The 23496-nt window shown below is 42.8% G+C and overlaps 5 protein-coding genes across 5 annotated transcripts in view; 3 read left to right on the forward strand and 2 right to left on the reverse strand.

Moving 5' to 3' along the window:
• The window catches only part of vdac3 (voltage-dependent anion channel 3), a 10905-nt gene extending 3453 nt beyond the window's left edge, over positions 1-7452 (reverse strand). The window contains exons 1-5 of the mRNA XM_068605366.1: positions 7295-7452; positions 2533-2658; positions 1312-1383; positions 1058-1107; positions 44-196 (exon numbers count right to left, since the gene is read on the reverse strand). Of these exons, the coding sequence (XP_068461467.1) occupies positions 44-196; positions 1058-1107; positions 1312-1383; positions 2533-2653 (396 nt within the window). The 5' untranslated portion in view covers positions 2654-2658; positions 7295-7452. The remainder of the gene's footprint in view (positions 1-43; positions 197-1057; positions 1108-1311; positions 1384-2532; positions 2659-7294) is intronic.
• On the forward strand, positions 7252-10513 carry enkd1 (enkurin domain containing 1). Its single transcript, XM_068605364.1, has 8 exons — positions 7252-7490; positions 8035-8125; positions 8481-8705; positions 8837-9009; positions 9098-9241; positions 9341-9483; positions 9650-9786; positions 9906-10513. The coding sequence occupies exons 2-8, from the start codon at positions 8041-8043 to the stop codon at positions 10064-10066; spliced, it is 1068 nt and encodes a 355-aa protein (XP_068461465.1). The 5' UTR covers positions 7252-7490; positions 8035-8040; the 3' UTR covers positions 10067-10513.
• A 92-nt stretch (positions 10514-10605) lies between these two features.
• On the forward strand, positions 10606-15598 carry polb (polymerase (DNA directed), beta). Its single transcript, XM_068605365.1, has 14 exons — positions 10606-10804; positions 11144-11201; positions 11487-11553; positions 12517-12591; positions 12705-12763; positions 12848-12897; positions 13064-13115; positions 13234-13288; positions 13364-13436; positions 13542-13612; positions 13694-13780; positions 14078-14145; positions 14330-14469; positions 14588-15598. The coding sequence occupies exons 1-14, from the start codon at positions 10744-10746 to the stop codon at positions 14680-14682; spliced, it is 1011 nt and encodes a 336-aa protein (XP_068461466.1). The 5' UTR covers positions 10606-10743; the 3' UTR covers positions 14683-15598.
• An 848-nt stretch (positions 15599-16446) lies between these two features.
• Positions 16447-18426, forward strand: dynll1 (dynein, light chain, LC8-type 1). The gene is made up of 3 exons (XM_068605073.1): positions 16447-16579; positions 17374-17512; positions 18034-18426. The coding sequence occupies exons 2-3, from the start codon at positions 17381-17383 to the stop codon at positions 18169-18171; spliced, it is 270 nt and encodes an 89-aa protein (XP_068461174.1). The 5' UTR covers positions 16447-16579; positions 17374-17380; the 3' UTR covers positions 18172-18426.
• Positions 18427-19429: 1003 nt separating this feature from the next.
• Positions 19430-23153, reverse strand: rpl6 (ribosomal protein L6). Its single transcript, XM_068605072.1, has 7 exons — positions 23121-23153; positions 22103-22249; positions 21910-22008; positions 21488-21631; positions 20016-20064; positions 19720-19904; positions 19430-19613 (listed from the first exon to the last, which is right to left on the reverse strand). Exons 2-7 carry the CDS (start codon positions 22247-22249, stop codon positions 19461-19463), a joined length of 777 nt encoding a protein of 258 aa, XP_068461173.1. The 5' UTR covers positions 23121-23153; the 3' UTR covers positions 19430-19460.
• Between the last annotated feature and the right edge of the window lie 343 nt (positions 23154-23496).

Here is a 23496-nt window from a genome sequence, read left to right on the forward strand (position 1 = left end):
GACGTGGTACTACAATGTACTAATGCACTCCATCCGACCCCACCTGGTCCTCCATGGTGATCTCCGTGGTCAGAGTGTTGTCTGTGGTCCATTTCTGGTTCAGGTTCAGGCCCAGATCCGCCAATTTGTACTTGACCTCCAGGTGGCCGCCCGACTTCCCCGTGTCGGTGTTTTTGGAGCCGGAGGTGGCGAACTCCTGCAGGGAGGAGGAGGGGAGGGAGGAAGAGTGATGAAGAGGGGGGGAGGTAAGCAGAACGGCACATTAGAGCTCAACTAGAGCGACTATAAAGAAGAAGGGGAGAGAAGAAGAAGAAGAAAAAGAAGAAGATGAAGATGAAGACGAAGACATAGAAGGAGGAGTCTCAGCTTTGTGTGGCGAGGTATTTAAAAGACAAACTACACCCTTTAAGATGGATAAATGAGTCGGGTGGAGGTACTGCAGGGAGTCAAAGAAACAGTTTACAGGAAGTCTGCACGCACAACACATGACCAGTATCACTGGCTGTATCGGTACACACACAGACACACACACACACACACTCATGTCTCTTACCATCTGACAGGAACGTCCAAAGAGGAAGCAGGAAAATAAAAAGAGAGAAAATAGAGAAAGTTAGGAGAGAACCGCACCGAGTGGAAAATGGAGAGCAGAAGCCTGACGCAGAGGGAAGACGTCCACAACCACCAGGCTTCCTTTCTTTTTCCATCCATTGAAGTTTTGTGGCAAGTGGGAAACTCTGTGTGTGTGTGTGTGTGTGTGTGTGTGTGTGTGTGTGTGTGTGTGTGTGTGTGTGTGTGTGTGTGTGTGTGTGTGTGTGTGTGTGCGAGGGCTGGTTGTGGTTTCACTATGGCAACGCTTTATGGTTCATAGAGCAGCAAAACAAAGTGACCGGCTCCATCGTGATGCAACACGCTGGAGGCGAGGCGACGCCGGTGTTACGGGTTAACTGGAGACTTAAACGTACACGTAGCTCGTGTAACGCATGTATATATCTGGATGTATATTATGAATATATGCGTGTGTGTACACACACACAGAGACAACAGAGGTACTTACAACGCCGCTCTGGGCCTTGGTCTTAATGTCCAGCTTGACGACTCCATATCCTGGGAAAGAACAGAACATTATGGACATGAAAAAGAAAAAAAAGGGTGTAAAACTAACATCCTCCTCCTGCACAGCTTGGTGCTCAAGCAGCTGCGACGTGAATAAACATTGCAGAGCTAACACGTGTTCTCGTCCCGAGAAACGGTCGCAAAGGAAACGGCAATGTCGCACGGCGAAGACGCACAAATGTTGTGCGGACTCACCGAAGCCCTTGTTGAAGACGTCTTTGGCAGATTTCCCCAGGTCCGAGTAAGAAGGAGGGACGGCCATCGTGCCTGAGAGGAAACAGCAAGGAGGTTGTGAGGACAGAAGAAGAAAAAAGAGCACACACTTAATAATTAAAGCACATCTTAAGGGGACAGATTCTTATATAAGATGGAAATGTGGTAAAAAAAGTACGGCAGCAGAGGCCGGAAATATTCGCTTGCAACTGGATAGAAATGCTGCAAACAAATAGCAAGCTGAAAACCCTCTTGCGGACACGTGGAGGAAGATGAGGCCATGATGCACGATGTTCACTCACACACACACACACACACACACACACACACACACACAGCATCAACGCATCACTCCAAATATCTACCAGCAAACTAGCATCAGTGCACATGACCCCTCACCATCTGGAGGGAGGGGGGAGGGGGGCTGGGTGACCCCTCCCCCCTCCCCCCTCCATGTGAACCCTATCGATTGCCTGGCAGCCGTCCATTAGCGAGCAGCGGATGTTGCTGAACTAATGCGGCTGAAGGGACTCCAAATGTACAGGAGCAAACGTTCTTTGTGAGAGCGATCACACACGCCAACACCAACAGCATGAACATGATATATGAACATAATAATATAATATATAATATAATAAGATATATAGCAGGCTGTGTTATGACAAACGCAGACCAGTGAAGTAGAGCTAACCGAAGCAGCAGCAGCAGCAGTTTGATTAGTCGGCAACTACGAGTCCTGCACACCACCGCACTGCAGACGGTCATCAGGGTCCCCTGGCTCTGTGTGTGTGTGTGTGTGTATGTGTGTGTGTGTGTGTGAAGAAGACATTTTTGACCAGGTGACTCTACATGGAGGCATTTAGAGCTGGTTTCTGTTGTTTTTTCTGCTTTTGTCCTGCTACTATTCACCATTCAAGTCTTTTTTGGGGGGTGTTTGTTTGCAGAGGACGAAGACTTTGCTTCTGCAACACTCCACTTTTTCTATTAAAAAATTTAAATTATTCTGTCGCTGCAATCAAAAACACTGCCGGTGACAAAGATGGAGAAAAAAAAAAAGTCACAGATGTGCAAGTCTAACCCTCACGAGACTGAATGTCACACTGCGGCCTGAGCTCAGTCTGGGGACCCTGATGATGATGATGATGATGATGATGTCGTCCGTCCCTCTCTAAACCCCCCTCCCCCACCTCTCCTCCCACTCACCGTGTCCCTTGGGTGCCTTGTGCTGATACGTCCCATAGTGGCCTTTGTTCCCTGCCTGCTTGCCTTTTCCTGCCTCTCCCTGCTGTACCTCGCTCGCCGCGCCTTTCTTTTTCCCCTCCATCGTGACTATGGAGGAGGAGGAGGAAGAGGAGGAAGAGGGGGGGAGGGGTAAAGGGGACATTTCTTTTTGGCAGGAGGTCCAGTACTGAGCACAATACGTGGGCCGAGATGGAGGGAATACTGATCAGTAGAGAAAAGGGTAGGAAGCGACCATGTGGTCAAAGCCTCTCGGCCCGTTACAAGGGAACAGCACCATAACACGCGTGTCCATACGAATGACATCAATATGTCACCTGCAGGCACGACAAGTGGAGTCCTATTTACACAGAAACCCATCTTCTGAGGCGCCTTGTCCTCGTGCTGCAAACTGGTTTCCAATTATATATAAATACTTCTCACATAATATTCATGACTAAATAATCAATGGGCGTCTTTATTACGCTTTATTCCTCCTTTTTCAGGCCACTTTGGGCCCAGCAAGACTATAAACGCTCACATATTGTCACCTGTAGGTGGATATGGTGAACAAATAGTTTATTATATATACATCCTTTAGTTACGGAGCAACATTAGCATTCATTTATGAAGTCTTTTTTTTTTGTTTGTCCAACATTAACTCTTTCTTTTTAGTTTATTTTGCTCCGTTTTGGTCTCACAGGGAGAAATATCTGTCTCTCGCACAGCTAAAACCCATCATGACGTCTTTTGAGTAAGCCCCGCCCACTTTAAAAGCAACCAATTAAAAACAAGGAACAGAAAGACCACAAATGACAGAGTGAATTGGATCAAGCTTTGTGGTCTCATCCCTCAAAGTAAGACAAAGGTTGATAACAATATATTTTTTAGGGCCTTTAAGATCTCCAAACCCGCATTCCTCACTGAACACAAGTCGTCCCTCGTCTTCGTCGCTCCACCTCGCTCACCGTGTTTGACCCTCTCCCCTCCTGGCCTTCGTCCCGTCTCGAAACACGGCGCTCTAAATTTAGCCGGCGTGAACCCGACACGACAGAGCATGTGACCCGGGGCCGAGGCGGCGGCCAAACGTGCGGCCGATTTGAAATGTCTCGAGGTGAATTATTAAAAATAAACTGGAATGTGGCTGCAGCATATTTCTAGGAAATTGCAGTATATGAATATTGAGCAACCTAGATTAAACCCTCGATGTAGGCAGAGTGAAGTGATCTCTGCCTTCACCTGAAACCACTGCAACTTAACACTAAACTGACAGATTTACACTCGCGTCATAATCTTTAAAGTTGGCCCTCAGGCCTTGAACAAAAAAATACATATTTGTCAATTCATGCCTACTTTACCTTGACTTATTTACAGATTTGCACACATAACATCATAATATAATATGTGGGCGGTTCAGCCATACACTGCATTAGCGTTTTAAAGTATTTAATTTGTTTAAATTACTGAAACTACTTCATTAAACTACCCTGAGTAATATGTGGCCACAACAAGAAACAACTGTTCAGTAGTTATTTTGATAAGAAATGAAGCGTTTTGCCTGTTTCTCTGTCAGCGGCCCACGACCCCAACAAGGTCTTTCCACCTTTAGGAGACTCAGCATATTAAATCCTGTGAGAGATACAGATCCATTTGGCTTTACTGGACCTCCACTCTGGATTCACAGACACAAACAAACTGCTGCCGCTGGTGTTTTTTTCACCGACAGCCTTGACTGAGCTCAAAGGTCAAAATGGCCGTAATGAACAGCGGCGTGTGAGGAGAAAACACAAAGTACAACGACGCTGACAAATCATCTCTCTCTCTATATGTATGTATACATATACACAAACACATGCTGTACATTAACCTACGATTCATACAAACAGATTTGCCTCTTGATTCTGACGACCTTTGACCTCTTTTTTTTCTAACTCTTTAATTCTCCATTCCTGCAAACTCATTCAGAACCAAAGGTGTTAAATTTGTGTTGATGAGAATCAGAGAAAAGCTCCCTGATGTATTTGAAGGCGAGGTCGGTGTCTCGGGTGTTTGTTTTTGAATATTTAACGTAATATAACAGTCTGGACAATTAAAAGAATTGGTATTGTTCATTCACCTGTTTACTGTTTTACTATTTCAACATGTTTAGCAAAACATTTTGTTCAATAAAAAGAGACAAATCCCTGATAATTCCGAGCATGCTGAACTACAAAATAAACTATACAATTGTGTAGACAGGCAGTTGCTCAACACACTGGCCGGACCCTCAGATAAGGTGCAAGTGAGGCGAGAGTCCGTGTGTAACGTGTGGCTGTGAGATAAGGTCAGGCGCAGTCGGGTTTCACTGAGACAATTTATAGCATGAGGAGCGTGAGGTGGGGATGAAAGTGTCCCGTAGTCATAGTGTGATGTGTCGCCGGCATCCAGTGCGTTCCAATGTGTGTGTTGACAACAGTTCAGACTAATGTGTGTGAGCACTTGTTTACCGTGTGTGATATGGGGCTCGTTGTGCTCACTGCAGCGGCCTGTAGAGTGGGTTTTAAGCTCGGAGACGGAGAGGAGCGCTCTTAAAAAAGAAGATAAATCACCTAGAATGTGTTTCTGTTTGCTGTTGCCTTTAATTGAACCAGATTCCATTGCTGTATCTCACTGCTGCATTTTATTTCTTAAACTGCACTGCAACTTTTATTTAGCTTTTTGACTGTTTTATGTTTTCTGAACTGTTTTTGAATCTGCATTTTTTTGTTGCTTTTAATGTTTTTTATGTTGAAATGTGCTATACAAATAAACTTGCTTTGCCTAACATCACATATCTTTAAACGGTTCCACTTATTCCTCTAAAACTGAGCATGATCTTTAATTTGCCCAATGAGCCCTCAGCATGGGTCCCTTCACTGTGTCTGCTGTGTACATGCATAGGAGGGGCTATAGCGTGCATGCGTAAAGGTGCCATATAGTGGCCAAAGATAACGGTCCTTGTTGAGTGAGCAAGCTGTTCGCGGACTTTGTTCTCCTCGACGTCCGGATAAGACGCTGAAATAAGATTTGTGACGTAAGCGGACGAGTATTCCTCTGCGCCAGATGCGTCGCACGTCTGGTTTCCATTAATTAAACGCGCGTCCGTGAGACTTCTGGTGTCCGCAAAGACTGTAGCAACAACAACACAACAACTAATCTCAGTTGTTTATGGATGTTGCGCCGCAATAGTCAAATATGCTACACTTTATAACAACACCAGACAGCTGTGCCACATCGCTTTTACGCAAATCCATTGCGCAAAAACTCCCTTTGTGTGTTTATAAGCTGTTTACTGTTTACGCCAACGGCACGCACAGACCTGAGCTCGCATTAAAACCCTGGCATACCTGCCCGCACACGCGTGCCCGCACACACACTCACACCCTTTTTCATGTGTGCCTCATTTCTCACAGACAGTCAAGGAGTGACAGTTGTCAACAGCTAAAACGTCCCGCAGACGAACCGACCCGTAGAGAATAAGTTAATAGTTTTCTTTGTAAAAGAACAGTTTGCTAAAGTCAGTTATTTCTCACCTTTCTTTGCGGGGCGGAGCGTGCAGAGTCTGACGGCGCTTGTTTGGGAGCAGCGGGTCCACAGTGAAGGAGAAAGCGGAGACAACGCTGGCGCAGACTGCGCATGCGCGAGTCAGAGGGCGGGTCGGTGAGCAAATGACATTGAGCAAAAGGGAAACTCACAGTAAACTTAGTTATGCTGCTCGTCAAGGTGTTTATGTGCATCGGGTTCACGTTGTGACTCACAACATTGAGAAGACCTTTGGTGCTCATGGTTGTTGATGTGTGATCATATAGTCATGTGATATTAATGGAAAAGGGAGCATTGAAAAACAACATATACATTTATGGCGTTGGTGGCTTTTCTCCAATTTGTATCAACATGAATTGAACCACTTTGGTTTGCATTCAGTTTGCTGGTATTTTTTGACAATTTCGGAGGAATGTAGTATTAAATAATGTCTAAATAATAATAGTTGTATAGGTGTCAGAATCAAGAGGCTTATCTTTTTATCAATGAGTTGATGTGTCAATAAAATAAATATAAATAATAAAAATATCTTAAATCTTGAGCTTCGTGTGTGTATATATTACACGTTGTTTCACACTGGCTGTGGCTATAATAAAATATACTTTTGATTCAATATAATATTATACAATATAATTTTATTTTATATTATGATACATTATTTGTATGTTATATTACAGAAACTGCCAGTGTGAAACGCTAATTTGTTTTGGTGTAATGACACTCTTAAACCACAAGGGGCAATGACCTCTAGGTAATGCCTGTAACAATAAGGGTTATTTTGTGCCCTGATGCAGGCCTGTCAGGCAGACCTTAATCACAGAATACGTACAGTGAACGCCTACTTCCCCAGGAAGTTCAAGCAACTGAATGGTTATGTTTGGAATTCAGGTTAGGAATAGTTAAGTTTATAGCGAGAGCTAAGGTTTGAGTGAGTCAGTTGTACTTAATTTAATTTGGAGGCGGTCTCTTATGAACCCTTAAGGCACGACTCGGGGACAAAAAAAACATACACATTAGCTACATTAGCCATGGCACCCGCATGAGTACAGTAGAAAAGCACCTGCTAGAGCTCGCGACGGCAGGTAAAACCGTTAACTCATGAGTAGTAGCGGCTATTCACCAAAATAATGCGCTAAAATTTTAGCTGATAACTAAATCAAAAGTGATTTAGTGGGCAGTAACTCACTGTCTGTTCATATGTTGATGATATTCGTCCTCAGCGGTGCCGTTCAGACTCGGGGTCTCTTCTCTTCTGTCCGGTCTAGCTCTGAGCGCGGGTTCCTGTTGCTATGGTGACAAGCGTCGTTACGTTAGATACCTCAGCGTCATCAGTCTGCGTGAAAGGAACCCCTCGACTGGTAAACACGAAGATATAATTACAGGTAAACCAGCTAATTAACTTTGATCAAGCAGCGTTAACCGGTTGCGGGGATTTAGCCGACGAAAAATAACGTCTCCTCGAAACGCACGTTTGCTGAGGAGGAATATACGTTGAGCAACGTCGACTAACTTCACAACAAACGAGCTCACTAACTAGCTAGCTAGTTAACTAACGTTAGCGTTAGCGACCAATGCACAACAAGGGTTCTGCGTAGCCATGACCTAAAAAAATATGAATTAATTCATGCATTTATTTTACAAAGCACGCATCAGACTATCAAGACATACATTTAAAGCTACTACACTTCTGCGTGACTTTGTTCATTCATCTGTGATTTGGTTTATGAGCCTGAATAATACATTAAATACAGGTATTACACGACCTGCAGGCAGAGTAAACCATTGGTTATTTACTATGTTGCTTGTCAAACACTAACCCTCATCAGCTTCATCATTCATCATGAAAAAGGTGTGTGTGACTGCTGTCTTAACTGTCTGCTGTTGTTTTTTCTTCTTCTGTTTCCCCCCTTACATTTAACCCTACAGCTTCTGATGTGTGAGGGACCTTCAACAATATCTGGGCCAATCCCCCCGGATCCTTCTCTGTTTCCTCAGTACTACAAACGACCTGCTTCAGGTTAGATGCACTCACTCAGCTAAATTATTCCCGCCCTCCCCCCCACACACACACCCTAAAACGTTCTATGTTGGTTTCAAGTGACGTGGCAGTAAATGTAATATCTATAAGCTTAAGACAAATTGCTTCGTTTTGTTAGATATCGCGTCAACACAACTTCACCTTTTGGTGTTTGTCTATTGACATCCACGGGTGCTGATAGGAAAAGATACCCAGGATCTGTCACATACAGGAAACAGGAAATTTTAGACTAACGCCCTCTTATCGCGTGTTTGAATACTGGTGGAACTCTTGGTTTTATAAAACTAAACATTAGTATCAAGTGACCTCGTTTCGTTTGTCCTCCTTTCTCCAGCACGTGGCCGTTTAGAGGGAAACCTTGATGGAACTTCGGCCCTGCTCTCAGGGCCCTTTGCCCCCGACCCTGTGTTGCACCCCGGCTGCTACAGCGCTCGTACCGCGGCGCAAGCTCCCCGTATCGGCCCCGGTGCCACTCATATTCTGGAACGAGGACGGAGAGGAGTCGTGGGGGAGCTGCTCAAACTCGACGGCGTCGCCGTCACCCCTGTTCCCAAACAGAGTAAGGATGAACTGTCGGTGGTACTGATGGTGGAACTGATTACTTCTAGCTTTTCCATATATGAGTTGTTGTAACAAGTCAAAGTTTGATGTAAAAGTGATTGAGACGATTTACTGATTCCTGACCCTCAGAGCAGCGGCCACAGGACTTTGGTAAAGAGAACGTGCGTCGGCTCAGGGAGATCCAGAGACGCTGCAAGGAGCTGGAGGCTGAGAGAGCACACTCTCGTCCGGTTCCCGTGAAAGCTCTTTGGACCTCCTCTAAGTACCAGGACGTCCCATCCAGGGTGATGGTCCAGCTACAGGCAAGGAATCAAGTCTGCGAAAGACGCAAGTCCTCTAGTTATTAATATTTGCTTTGGCTCGCTCTTAACCCAGTCCCTTTTCGTACAGGTTTCCAGTCCAACTTCTAAACCACAATGTCAAAACTTTCTGAAGGCCCACTCGACTGACCCCCCAAGGCCGCGCTCCAAAAACTCTCCGGTAGCTTTGCGACGCCCGGCCTCCAGCAACTCCCTATCGGACCTGAACTTGCAAGTAAGAATCTCCAATATTACGCAAATGTGCATTTTTCTCAATTCGCCGTGTTTCCCTTTTGTTTTGATTCCGTACGCTGTTGATACGTGGATGATGCAGTTACAGGTGCAGGGCCAGACGATGAACTTTGTGAAACACAATGCTCGCTCTGCTGGGAAAACTGTGCTGCGTCGGTCCCAGTCAATGACAAGCCTCGGAGAGAAGCCCGTCCCCAGTGCAGTCAGGGGTCGGGTGCCTCAGTAGTGAGTATCCTTCTGCCGGGTCTCACCTGCTCACCTTACACCCGTAATCAATTCAATGACAACGTGATTATTTTACAGCTGTGGCTGATTTCTGTTCTTCTTCTCATTGCTTATTACACACACACACACACACACACACACACACACGCACACACACACACTCAAGTCTTGAGCAAAGGAAGGAGCAGTGGCAAAAAGAGGCGGAAGAGAAAAGGAGGAACGCACCCGATCCCTCAGTCCCAGCTGGTCACACCCTGATGCGAGAGAGCGAGAGACGGGAAACTCTGAAGTCCCTCAAAGAGAGTACGTCTCCATAACTCTTTATCTCTGCTCTTATAATAAATGGCCACATATGATTGGAGTACTACATGTAAAGTGAATATCTGCGTCTCTGATTCTGCTGTTTTTTCATGTCTCCTCAGCCCATCGCTCCCTTGTGGCCGAGCTGCTGTCCCTCCCTCTCAAAGCGGACATTCTGAGCGTTAAAACGCGGCGGGCTCGTCTTGATTGCAGGCTCTCTGAAATCGAGGAGGCCATTAAAATATTCTCCAGGGACAAAGTTTACATAAAAATAGATTCCTAACACAAGAGAAGTGAGGAGGAGGAGGAGGAGGAGGAGGAGGAGGAGGAGGAGCGAGGAGGGAGGTGGAGATGGTCCTGTAAATCCACTGCTTTATTGAGATTCATTTTTATTTTGTAGTTGCATTATGTAACAGAATGCTGAGCCTTGTAAAATAGATGATTGTGTATTCATTATCATTAATTAAATTATAAGTGTGTGGTCAACAATTGAGGTTACTAATAATCAGTTACTTTAAGAAAGATACACATGCGACTGAACAATATGCAGACGTATACAGATGCACTGTACATTTACTGTTAATAACTGCTCGTGCACGCAAGAGTATTTGATTAAGTGTGTTTCGTCTTTTTTTCAATAATGCATATTTTTGTGGAGTCATTGCATGAGAATATTTTTGCAATAGTGTGTATTAAAACGTACAATGCATTACAGTGCGACTATGTGTACACAGTTTATGTGTATGTGTGCTGAAGACGTCATTTTAAATCTTGGCGTGTGTGACGTGGGACGCAAGCCCCGCCCCCTTCCCTCCCTCTTTTGGTCATTGTTCAGCCTGTGCTAGCTAATGTTAGCATCTCTATGCTAGCCAGATAATTGCAGAGGTTTTTTAAAATATTTTTCTGCACACACATTGACTCGTTAAAGTTTCTAACGGATAATTGAGAGCCAACGACACGATGAGCAAGAGGAAAGCGCCACAAGAGTCCCCGAATGAGGGAATAACAGACTTCCTCACCGGTACGAGCAGAAGAGAGACGGTTGAGCTTAGCTAGCATAGCTAACCGTAGCTAGCGCGGTAGCTAGAGCTCTTGTTTTTACGTACAAATATCTAACTAGGTTTGTATAGTTGCGACATTTTGTGAAACAAATGTGCTAAATGACTTTCTGATTAGCATTTGTCTGCGTGAGACACACAATGTCTCTACTCGGACGCCGTTCACGTGAAGTTTAAATGCCTCCTGGCTTCAGCTGAGCTGCCAGTTTCCTAAAATAGTGTCGATAAACTGCAGGAGGGTGAGGCAAATATGATATATAAGCTATATATAAAACCGTAGGATGTCTGTCTTCTGTTTCCAGAGCTGGCCAATTACGAGAAAAACGTCAACAGGGCAATACACAAGTACAACGCGTACAGGTGAGCTGGGCAGTGACGTGTACTTTGTTTGTAATGTAACGTTAATGTAATGCTGTCGATAAAATACATGCACATACAAGTACAGCCTTCAAAATGACCATAAAGGTAAAATAACACCTTTACAAAATAGGGTTTATTATATTGTTTTATACTGGCAACTGTGTGTATTGGTGCCATATGAAGAAGTGTGTAGTTATTGTGATTAGTAAAAGTCATCCAACAGAAGCTTTTTATGTCTTTGATGTGTCTTTTGCAAATATTTGTTTTTGTTCATTCCCTTTCTAGGAAAGCTGCATCTTCCATCTCCAAGTACCCAAACAAATTAAAAAATGGCGATGAGGCCAAGAAACTGGTATGTACACTGGATCTGGTTTTATAGCTCTTCAGTTGTTGCCTTTTTATAATATTTTTTTATTAGAAAAACACCACACAGACACAGCAATGCAGTGTCGAGTCCTGTAATACATCCTACCGTCTTTTTTTTTGGAAGGTTGTAATGGTCACTGGCCGAGGCGGGACCAAGAGATTGTTGAGGTTGGGATCCCAAAACAAGTTTAATTATTATTATCAGCCACACATTCTGGGCCCCTTGAGTATGTCCAAGTCAATTGACTCGAGTCCAAGCGACTCGTTGGTGTTTACATCCAAGTACAGCTGCGACTCTTTTATGTTTTTTTTTTGTCAAGTCGAGTCATCAAAGTTGTGACTCGAGTGCAAGTTATGTGACTCAATTCCACACCTCGAGTAATCACTAGTAATAGTGGCGCTTCTGATATACTGCTCTATATCGTTCAGTATGTTTTTTTTTAATGTGACGGTTCATCATGTCACCCGTTTGCCCTTTAGCTTGCATCTGCTTATCGATGCATCCATCGCACTACTTGCTTTGTGAAGGGTTGTATACGCGTCTGATGGTGGGTTACTGTACGATTACATCATGGAAGAAGACTCGCTTGATGACCGAACACGCCATGTTTTACTTTATAAACAGTGAGTCAGAACAGAGTTGTGTTTGTTGTTGGTAATCTGGTGCGGTGAGTCATTTTTGTATTCCCTTTGTGGAACTCAATCTGTTTCCGCCGGCAGTTTATTTTCAGAGTCCTGGTGCCTTAGAAACTGGAAATGGGTCCATCGTGGTTCGTCTTCTCTCCAGATAATGTGCTGGAGAGAAGATGAATAATGTTGTTGTTGTTGTTGGTCATGTGACGCCCTCCACGTTAGCCTTTGTTTGTCAACAGCACCGCTCTGCTCCACTCACATATAACTGCTGCAGATCACACTGTTTATCCCTTGTGCTTGTTTCACACGTCAACAGGATGGTGTTGGGCTTCAAATTGCAAAAAAAATTGACGAGTTCCTACAAACTGGCACGCTACAGAAGCTGGAGAAGGTGAGTGTTGGGCCCTGGAAGTCTGTGCCACACTGAATAAATATGTGTTTAATAGTAGCTTAATTTAAATGTCTTACACAAGCTGATGTGCTACTTTTTATATTTTCCTCTAGATCCGAAAAGATGACACCAGCTCTTCTATCAACTTCCTCACCAGAGTCACTGGAATCGGGTATGTTATTTACAGGCCTGGAAAAGTCCCAAAAGTGTACTAAATGTGTTATATTCATAAAAAGTCCATCTCTTTGGCCTTCAGCCCCGCAGCTGCCAGGAAGTTCTTTGAAGAAGGGGTGAAGACGTTAGAAGGTTTGTTCAGTTTCTTTTATAAGAATAGTTTTAAAAGAGCCTTTGCTCTTTTATTCTTGTACTTATTATATTTGGCATGGAGTATATTGCATGCTCATTACATGTGCACAGCATGGATTTAGCTTCGGTAGGATGTGAAATGAGCGTTGCTCTTCATTGTTTTTAGATCTGAAAAAGATCGAGAGCAAGCTAAACCATCACCAACAGCTCGGACTTAAGTAAGTTCAGCTGAATGCTGAAATTCATTTCCACCTAAATACATGATTGAATATCTTTAAGGGATACATGAGTTGTGTGTGTGTGTGTGTGTGTGTCATATGATTTTGTTGCCTTCAGGTACTTTGAGGACTTTGAGAAAAGGATTCCTCGTGCTGAAATGGAACAGATGGAGGTGAAGATGAAGCATTTAAGTGTTTGTTATTGTTTTTATTGAGGGTTTTCTTACTAACACTGTTGTTTCGTTTAGACTCTCATTGTCAGAGAGCTGAAGGAGGTCGGTACAGAATACATTGGGACAATCTGTGGAAGCTACAGGAGAGGTAAAACCTTCCTCTTGGAGTAGATGTTCAGTTAATGGCAGCAGTTGGAGCTCGTTGTATTAAATTGTATTGTGTTGTATTAAATCGCATATTAATCATTTCCAGGTGCAGCATCGAGCGGTGACATTGATATTTTGCTGACACACCCGGACTTCACCTCCGAGTCTCAGAAGCAGGTAAGACTCTTCTCTACCGGAGCAATCGGTACAACTCATGATGATATTAATTTGGCTTCCTTTCATCTTCTCATTCTCCAGCCCAAGCTCCTTCATGCGGTGGTCGATCACTTTGAGTCCATTGGGTTTGTGACCGACACGATGTCCAAAGGAGACACTAAGTTCATGGTGAGGCTTCATTCTTTTGTGTTTTTCAATATAACGTTGTATTACTTTTTAACCATCATTGATAATATCAATCTCAATGTTATGTTATGCACTTGGTATCACCTCGAAGAATTACTTTGAATTATTTCCTTTGGGATGAATCCAGTTCTGTCTCGTGTCATCTCTGGTGTGCTCAGCTGTATGTGCGTGATGTTGTGTGCGTAAGGCAGGACAGTAATGCGCCCAGCGTTCAGTCCATGTACCCAACCCATGAAGTGTGTGACTTCGGTCACAATGTGCTTGTTCCTGTTTTTCTAGGGAGTCTGCCAGCTGCAGCAGAGTGGCGAAGATGAAGAAGAATACCTTCACAGGCGTATTGATATTAGGTGCCTTACTTTCTATTGCTCAGATGTATGGTCTTCCAAATCAAAATATTGCCTGCACCTACCACAATACGAAACAGGCCCCATTTGGATATAATTTAAAAACACAAAAACAGTATAGAGGCAACCATGTTCTCATCAACTGTCTGTTCCTGCTCTCTGACTGTCCTCTCTCCATTTCCACAAGGTTAATTCCCAAGGACCAGTACTACTGTGGGGTTCTCTATTTCACTGGAAGTGATATCTTCAATAAAACCATGAGAACTCATGCGCTGGAGAAGGGCTTCACTCTTAACGAGTACACCATACGGCCAGTAGGGGTCACTGGTGAGTCTCCGTCAAGCGTCACATGACCTTGCTCAACTCTGTTCATCTGGTTTCAGTCTGTAACCAGTGATTGGTGCTTTAAGCTTTTAATATCTTTTACTTTGTGGGCTTTTTGTAGGTGTGGCAGGGGAGCCTCTGTTGGTGGACAGTGAGAGAGACATCTTTGAGTACATCCACTACAAATACAGAGAGCCGAAGGATCGCAGCGAGTGAAGCCAAGGTTTACAGTTCAGCTTTTATCTGAAGCTGCAGCTTTCCTGAGAATGAGATCAGAAGCATGTGTACATATGTGTGTTTGTGTGTGTGTTAGTATACCATTCAACTTATGTTTTGAAAAGGAAACAATTATGAAAGACATTTAAATTGATTTACTGTATTTTTCTAGCGTTGGAAACGCCCCCCTGTAATGACATTTGTACGCATACAAGATTTCTTCTTTTTTAGAAACAGGTTAATTCTCCATGGTCATGCATCTTTTTTTAATGTATTTTTGATCACACTTGTAGATTTCATTTTTTTAAATGCCAAAAAAAGATTATTCCATAATCATAATAATAAGAGGAGTAATCTTAAAGTGGACTCTCTCCTGCTACAGTTGTCATCCGTCCACCATAAACAACGAGGATCACTGTTATCGGGGCATTTTGTGTTGAACGTCCTTCCCTTTAACACACTGGCTGAGCAGAGGGTTTTTTAATGGTTATTCGTTTCACATCCAGTCAACACATTGCTACTTTATGTTAGTACCTAATAGTAAAAATTCATTCACCGTAGACATTTATAAGTGTGTGTTTTAAACTTTGTGAATTTTTTCAATTTCTGCTTTTGAGCACTAATTTGGGACATAAAAGCCACTCTTTTTTTTATATAAATGAGAATACTTTTTCCTCAGTTATTGTTTGATATATGAATATGACTGTTACACTGGTAGACTTCATGTGATAATACGTGTTCAGGAAATCAGGACGATGCATTTTCTGTGCTGTCGGGGGGCGATAGATTTTTTTTTTTTTTAAATAGACCTTTCATACAGATCTTAATCTGTAATGCAAAACTTGAACATTAGGCTCAGGATGTCGATTCAGTTTTGAAAGGGAATGTTTGAAGATCTTGCAGGAAATATTTAAGAAAATTAAAAAAATACATTCAAATGATACAATACGTTTGTTTTTATTACTTTATATCAAAATACTGTGACTGTAATTATGTTTTTTCGAAACACTATATCCTGTGACCTTTTTCGACTATAACTTATAGTACCTTGACTATGACTGTTCATTAACTCATCAACATACTATTGTTGCGTACGCTTGTCTTGTTACGTTCAACTCTCCAAACTCTGATATTAACTCGTATTTTCATCCCTGATAGTCCATCACTCTTACTGTCACGACCACTTGTATACAGCCTTTCACCACTTTTACCCACCTGCGAGCAATGCCGCTGCGCGCTCGCTTCCTACCAAAAGGACCCCTAAGCTGACTGAAGTGGTGCCCGTGTAGTTTTTGTCATAAAGATTTAAAAAATATCCTACGACACATTATGCTATGACTTTTAGATGAATTGTCCGTTAATTATACACCTTCATTGTAAGATATATATTATACAAGATACGTCCCCAGATTAAAAAATATAATGTATATATTTTTTGCGACAAAATCGTTTGGAATTTAACTGGGCCTTCGTTTTTATTTACAAAAAAAAAAGTTATTAAAAAAAGAAAGTACTATAATTATTTTAAATAAAGTTCGTCCACTCAATGTTCAATATTCAACGTTAGTCCTGCCAATGACTCACGAGGCACCATACAGGACAGCCGCGCGCACTACTGGCCCCTAGCAAGTTATTTACAGTGGCTGCCCCGGCAACGGCCATGTCGCAAAGCATTATGGTCTGAAACAAAATGCGGGCAGAAACACCCGAAAGATAGGCCCGCATTGGCCAATGACAGCGCCCGGTGCAATAATACCAGCCAATGGGAGCGCGTCGGGGCAGCAGTCTCTCACCCCTACACACCCACACTACTTTTGTGTCAACCACTTCGCGGGAGTTGCCACAACCGGAGCCGTCGTCTATTAAAAACTAGACAAACACTATAAACGGGAGACGAGTAAGTACATTTAATCATTATGTCACGTAGAAAGTTGTACGGTGGTAAATTTACTCAGTTTGAAGTATTATTTAACCAGTATCCTTCGTGCTTACTGTCAGGCGGCGTGTCTCGTTTTTTCCTTCCCCCTGCGGGATGAATGAGCGGCTAACTAGTAATCAAGCTTTTTAACGTGACCAAATCAACAGCTAGTTATTAGCTAATCGCCGCTGAACGTGCATGTGGCGACGTGTTGCTCGCAAACGCTTCACCCCCTTCATGATACCTGAAATCAGACAAACGTTTTTTTTCTTGATCGTGAAATAATTTCCACGGCAAACGTGACGTTGTAAGTATGAAGATGTTTGTTTTGGTGTCCTGCACGTTGGAGCGAAGCTGATGCTCTAATCGCCGCTTTCCAGCGTCAGAGAAAATGTTCTTTTCCTTTTTTTTTTTCTTTCTTGGCTGGCAGCTCGATGTGTGACAGGATTCTTGGTGAAAAGCTGTCGGCTAAAACTGAGACGATAATCTCAAATGTCTCGCGTATCCATAGAAACTACGCAGAGCGCGCATCCACTGAGCCTCTGATGGAAGTTGTTATGCAACATTGTAGCAATGATGTCGGTTATTATGTAACGATAACCTCGTCACCGATTAACCAGTGTTTGGGCTTTAACTTATCTGTGTGACGAGCACCATAACTGTTTCGTTTGAGTCAATCGATGATGAGGACAGAGGAGGAAGAGGGGGGGTCTCTTGCATTGCGCGCGCCCGTGATGAGATGATAAATCCTCCACTGTGTTTTGGTTTCTCAGGGCAACCATGTCTGAAAGGAAGGCAGTGATCAAAAATGCCGACATGTCGGAGGACATGCAGCAGGACGCGGTGGAGTGCGCCACGCAGGCCCTGGAGAAGTACAACATCGAGAAGGACATCGCTGCATACATCAAGAAGGTACAAAGTGCTGCTGACGCATCTCCAAAACGAGCTACTATATCTTTTTTATATATGTAAAATTGGCAGCAACAGGGGATTTGAGGCTCCCCAACCATCGTGCATAATTGATGATAAACACCCGGCCTGGTATTGGTAATAGTTTCCACTCTTCCAGTTCCCCTTGGACTGACTGGGACAAAAAGCTTGGGCACTTCATTGTAATTTAAGCCTTCGAAATGCAGCATTTTAGAATTGACACTACTGCCAAAGTCCCAATTGATCAACCAGCTTAAGTTATGGTACTTGGAAGAGTATAGAACACTATTACTTTATTCTACCTACAACGTCATATTCACATTAGAGTGTTTCACTTGTTGATGTAGCATTTTAAATCAGAAATAAAGTTTGTCAGGTTTTTTTTTGCTCTTGAACATCTACCATGCTATATGTACATTACGCAATGTGTCCTTTTCTTCACACCTTCAGCAAGTCACTCTACACATGTTTGATGAACACAACTGTTTTTTTTCTTTCCGCAGGAGTTCGACAAGAAATACAACCCAACCTGGCATTGCATCGTTGGGAGGAACTTTGGCAGCTATGTGACTCATGAGACCAAGCATTTCATTTACTTCTACTTGGGTCAGGTGGCCATTCTGCTGTTCAAGTCTGGCTGAGGGAACGCATTCCCCTCTCCACCGGCTGACTACGTACAGTACTGACTGATTCGACAAAGGCACTTATCATTCCTTGGCAATGGGGCCGCTGCCTTTTTCTGTGCTGCTTTCTACTTTGTTCTGTTTTTGAGGATAAAAAAAAACAAATGTGGCCATGTTAAAAAGAGATGAAACACTTGTATTTATTTTTGTGTTGTTACATTGGACATGTCATTTTTTTTAATAAAGCGTAGCTGTTGAGCTTTCTGGGTCCAATGGCTGGTGTGGTCATTTCATTGCACTGATCCACGATTCATTAATTGAGCCAGGACTTCTACCATGACCCGGTTAGCCATGTTTGATACATTTAGATGAGATTTGTATGTATGAGTGGTTGGCCAGTCATAGCCAGTTCGAACCCCAGTCTCCACATAGTTCATGTGTTGAAGTGTCCTTGAGCAAGACACTTAACCCCCTAGCTGCTCACAGGGCAGCCCACTGCAACCTTAATCAAGGATGGGTTGAATGTAGAAGAATATTCCCAAGGGGATTAATAAAAGGATAACTTCCTTTCTTTAAATAAATAAGAATACTTCAGCTGACACTTATCCAAAGCAACTTACATTTTGTTCTTTACACTGCAGACACAACAGCGAACAATTCGTTTCTTGCTCAAGAACCAGCAGAGCCGAGGATCAAACCACTGATCCTCTGAAAGACGGGCACGCTAACCACCGAGCCACAATGATTAAAAGAACAAACATTTATAGATAGATATTGGTGTACGTCTGCATATATATTTCTTTTAAAAGCCTATCAAAATTGGCATATGACATGATTGATCCCCAGCTCTGCCATTCCATGTCTGTGTCCTTGAGGAAGACTTAACCCCTAATCGCTGCTGTGTCTACGGTGTAGAGCAAAGTCACTTTGGATAAGCTACGTGAAACATAATGTATTTATTGTTCTCAGCAAGCTTCACAGGTATGCTATTTTTTATGCAAATATTGTAAAAGCTAACAGGTGCAATATTATCTGTCATGCAACAGAAGAGCACTAATATTCTCAAAAAACATTTTAATCTGCACAACACAAAAAAACTGGGTTTTGGCAAATTCACTAAAAAACAAGTTTAATGTGCCATTTTCTGAAACACTTTATACGATAAGTCTTATTCCATGTTGCAGAGAGATGGATGCTTTTTAAAAAGGGCAGGAAACATTTAAGCAGTCTACACTCAAACAGCATCATTGCACAAACGAGACAGGAGAGAGCAGTATACGGTGATGGTACTCTTTATTACAACGCATTTAGAAAACCAACTTGTGTGGGAAGACTCCATTAGACAGGCAGAAGGAAGAGCGCAGGTACCCTTTGAGTTGAGGTACTTTCTTGATGAGGGGCAGGAGCTGAGCATCCACAGCCTTCTGGTCCTCTTTCCTCTGCTCTGTCAGCTGGTACTTCTGTAGATGAGAAGAGAAGGAAACCAGCGAGTCAGGTGGCGTCGATAGCATTAAAATGGCAACATTAGCATCATTGGTATTTAAGAGAATATCTAAGTTAGGTCACCTCCTTCTCGGTATCAAAGATCTCTCCCTCCTGGTGACGGGGTCGCCTCAGCTTCTTCTTCTTGAAGTAGGCATCGTTCAGAGTCTTGGGGATCTTCATGCCAGAGATGTCGATTTTTGTGTTGGTAGCAATTGAAAACTTCTGGTGAGCCCTACGCAGGGGTACTCTGTTCAACGCAAGAGGGCCTACAAGTATGCAGAAACAATTAAAGCATTAGGAGTGGAGCATTGTAAATGATAAACATCTTGCTGTGCATGCACATTGAACCATCTAGACTGCCAAGAAGTCATCCTCACCGGTGACGAGCAGGAGACCACTTGAGAGCTGCTTCAGGAACACCACGCGCTATCGAACACAAACAAGTTCTCTTTAGTCAAACACACACATTGAGGACTTTCACACCAATGACCTCAAAATCATGTGCGTCAATTTGACAGGACGATTGATTATCCGCACGCCACTTTGACGCCAAGCTACAGACAGAAAGATACGTCTACTTGACACCCTCATTTCACCAGGAGTGCGCTCTGCCTGTCAGATTTACAGCTGAAACCTTATTTAGGTCAGCTATTGCTTAAAGTGTGTGGGCACACTAGCGTGCCTCCATAACTGGCCCATGTAGCCTTGGCGTGTGGGAGGGAGGGACAATGTCTGTGGTACCGAGGGTGTGCGAGTATAGATGTGTCAAGCACGCTTGTTAGGAAATATTTTTATATATATATATATTTTCATGCAGAATAAAGATGCACCATTAATTGTTCTTAGGGAGAGGGGGGGCACAGCATCCTAGCTACAGTGTCTTTTGAAAGCCATCATGGAGCCAATTAATGACGGTGTAATCTCCAAGTCCACCTCTATTACAATTAGACAGATTACTGCCAATTTCGGTTGGCATTGGTTTACAGTGACACGTCATATAGATTAAATTAAAGACTGCAGAGGTGGAATTTCTCTTAATAATCATTGTCTTTTGCATTAGGCTCATCTTTTATGCTATTGTGGAAATTATAAAGTCCACATTTTATAACACAAATTGTAGTCTTTTGCCCAAAAGCATTATTTTTTGCCACGGAATCTACACTCAGTATCGCTGCTATGCTAACTAGCTGTCAATGATAATGACCATTGATGATAATTGTTTGAGGTGTTTTGACATTCCTAGACATTAGAAAACCATCACTGTGTTGTCGTGCTCTTACAGAGCCTGACAGTAATAAGTTGACTGCAAGACACACAACCAACTTCTCCGCAATCTTCACAACTAATAATGCAATACAACGACTTCTGCTTCAAACACTAAATACAACCAAAACATTTAACTACATTTAAAATCACTAGTTTTTAAAATACTAGTTCAGCTACAAGCGTAAATAAAAAAAAGGAAATAAATGCAGGCTCATATTCTGAGCTTTAAAATGTTAGATACCATATTTGCAGATCCTAATTACAAATGCTTGTTGGGCTGACATGATCAGAGTCTAGATCAGTCAAACCAGTTTTATTTTTTTTTGCATATGATGGTTTGAGAGATTCTGTTTTAGTCTAAGAAGCAAACATAAAAAAGATAATTAAACCCCAACATTGGAGTCTAATCTTGACTTCCTCCTGTATGACACTATGGATCATATTCACCTGTAAAGCTCACTCAAAGCACTCGAGGCATTATTCCTTTTGGACACTTAACATTTCACAGCCTGCGCTGTGCCATTTCTGCTAATCCACAAGAACATGGAAGTCATTATCACGGTGCGCTGGAAATTGCTCTCACCTTTCCACGGTGGCGACCGGTGAGCAGAATGAGGACCGTTCCTGGAGTGATGGAGCTGCGCAGCTTCCTCTTGTGCTCACAGAAGGGTTTCTTTCCGTGGCTCTTCAGCTTACGGGGCACATCCTCTGTGGGGTAGTAGCGCGGCTGCAGCAGGAGGGAGCACATGAAAATACACGTTAACATTTTAAATCTAGTACAGCGTGGCTTTCATCAGCCAAAGTGACACGTTGCGATGGGATGGAATATGACCAAAATTCCCCTGCGCTCACAATGTGAAATCTTAAAAAACTCAATGAAGTTATTCCTCAGTGAAATCCTTCCCTAAATGAATGCTACTGCATTTTGAATTGAATTGATGTCAGCATAATGATGGTTACAACTACATTGAACAAAATAAAAATCTTAACGACTTAAAACATTACCATCTTGCGCAGTTTGACAACACGAGTGCCTCCATTCTTGTCTCCACCGACTGTCTTGACCACAGTTGCCCTCGGCCTCGTCCTAATCTTTTTCTCCATCTGAAACGACATCATCAATACAAGATACAGGGAGTAAACATGCAGTCTTTCAATCAATTATTTCTTTGGGTGGTACAGATCTGCCTCTTCTCACCTTGGTCTCGGTCATCTTTGACTTCCGCTTGTACATGGCCCTGCGGGCGTACATGGCGGACCGGGAGTAGCGGCCGATACCCCGGGCCAGAACCGGGTTCCGGCTCCCGTGCTTCTTCTTGGTAACTTTCTTGTTGCCCTCGGCCATCTGAGAGAGAAAAGTAAAAACAGGTGAGTAAACAAACTGCTGCAATATTGCATGTCAAGACCACATCATAGGATTTTATTCAAAATTCAGTTTAAATAGCCATTATGATTGCAGCTGTGGTTGGATAGTGCAATGCATACTGTAGTTTCTATGGTTTTGGTATTATGTTACAGACATGTAACTATATACCACAGCCATAAAATTGTATTTGAAGTGATTCAGTTTAAATAGCCATTATGACTGTAGCTTTAGTGGGAAAGTGCATCGGTATCTACGGTTTGTAAGAGTCCGTTTTTAATACAGCAATAATGAAAACAGTGGTGCTAATTGACATTACATACTACAATATGTAAAGAGTAAAAAGATGACTGTTAACGTCAGACGACTCAGTTATTAAATACAATGTTTGAGTGCTAACCCACACAAGCTACAACGCACAACACGCATGAGCCGTAACGTTCACGAGCAGTTAGCAACACACAGAAGGGTCGCAAAACAAGTGCACTCGTCTTCTCAAAAACACAATTTATTATTTTAGCTGCAACATATCACGTTCTCAACGCCGTTGGTGAATCGTTTGGTCAAACAGCGCCGCAAACGAATGACACGTTTATTAAAATTTTAAAAAAAAGGCTAGCTAGCTAGCTAGTTAGCTTAGCGTTACAGCACGAAGGCTAGCCGGCGGCCTCGGACCAAACTGTTCATTATTACATTAACACGGCGGACACATATTTGTCAATAACTATGGCTATCGCATCGTTTCGATACAAGGATTCGTTTCCTGACGTTTGGAAACTGGTGTTTTTGTTCTTTAACGCAGATGAACGCAGATTTAAATCCGCCAGAAAACACGAAGGGAGGACTGTCTTACCTTTGCTACGGAAAAAAGAACGACATCCGGGGATGTGACGTATATAAGGACGCTGCATGATGACGTTTACGTAATTCCGTCGCGTTTCAAGGAAGTGTCGGTTCTTGTAGTCCTGTACATGTTTCCCCCTAATTCATGACATGAATAAAAATCAACATTGCAATTGTTTTCAACGAGTAAAATTAAAGATTATTTTCAGTTTCTTTAGTAAACACATTTATTATCCATGGATATGTTTTTCTGCTGATACAAACAATACAACTAGTTATGCTTGTATATAGTTTATTAAACAAAGAAACATAAGAAAAGAACAACAAACAATGTTCCGAACGTTGTACTTTTCTTAAACAATCCATAAAACAGGTTCATACAATGG

Source organism: Clinocottus analis, unplaced genomic scaffold (genome assembly GCF_023055335.1).
Source record: "Clinocottus analis isolate CAN_PGR_092001 unplaced genomic scaffold, fCliAna1.0.p SCAF_7, whole genome shotgun sequence".
NCBI classification, from domain to species: domain Eukaryota; kingdom Metazoa; phylum Chordata; class Actinopteri; order Perciformes; family Cottidae; genus Clinocottus; species Clinocottus analis.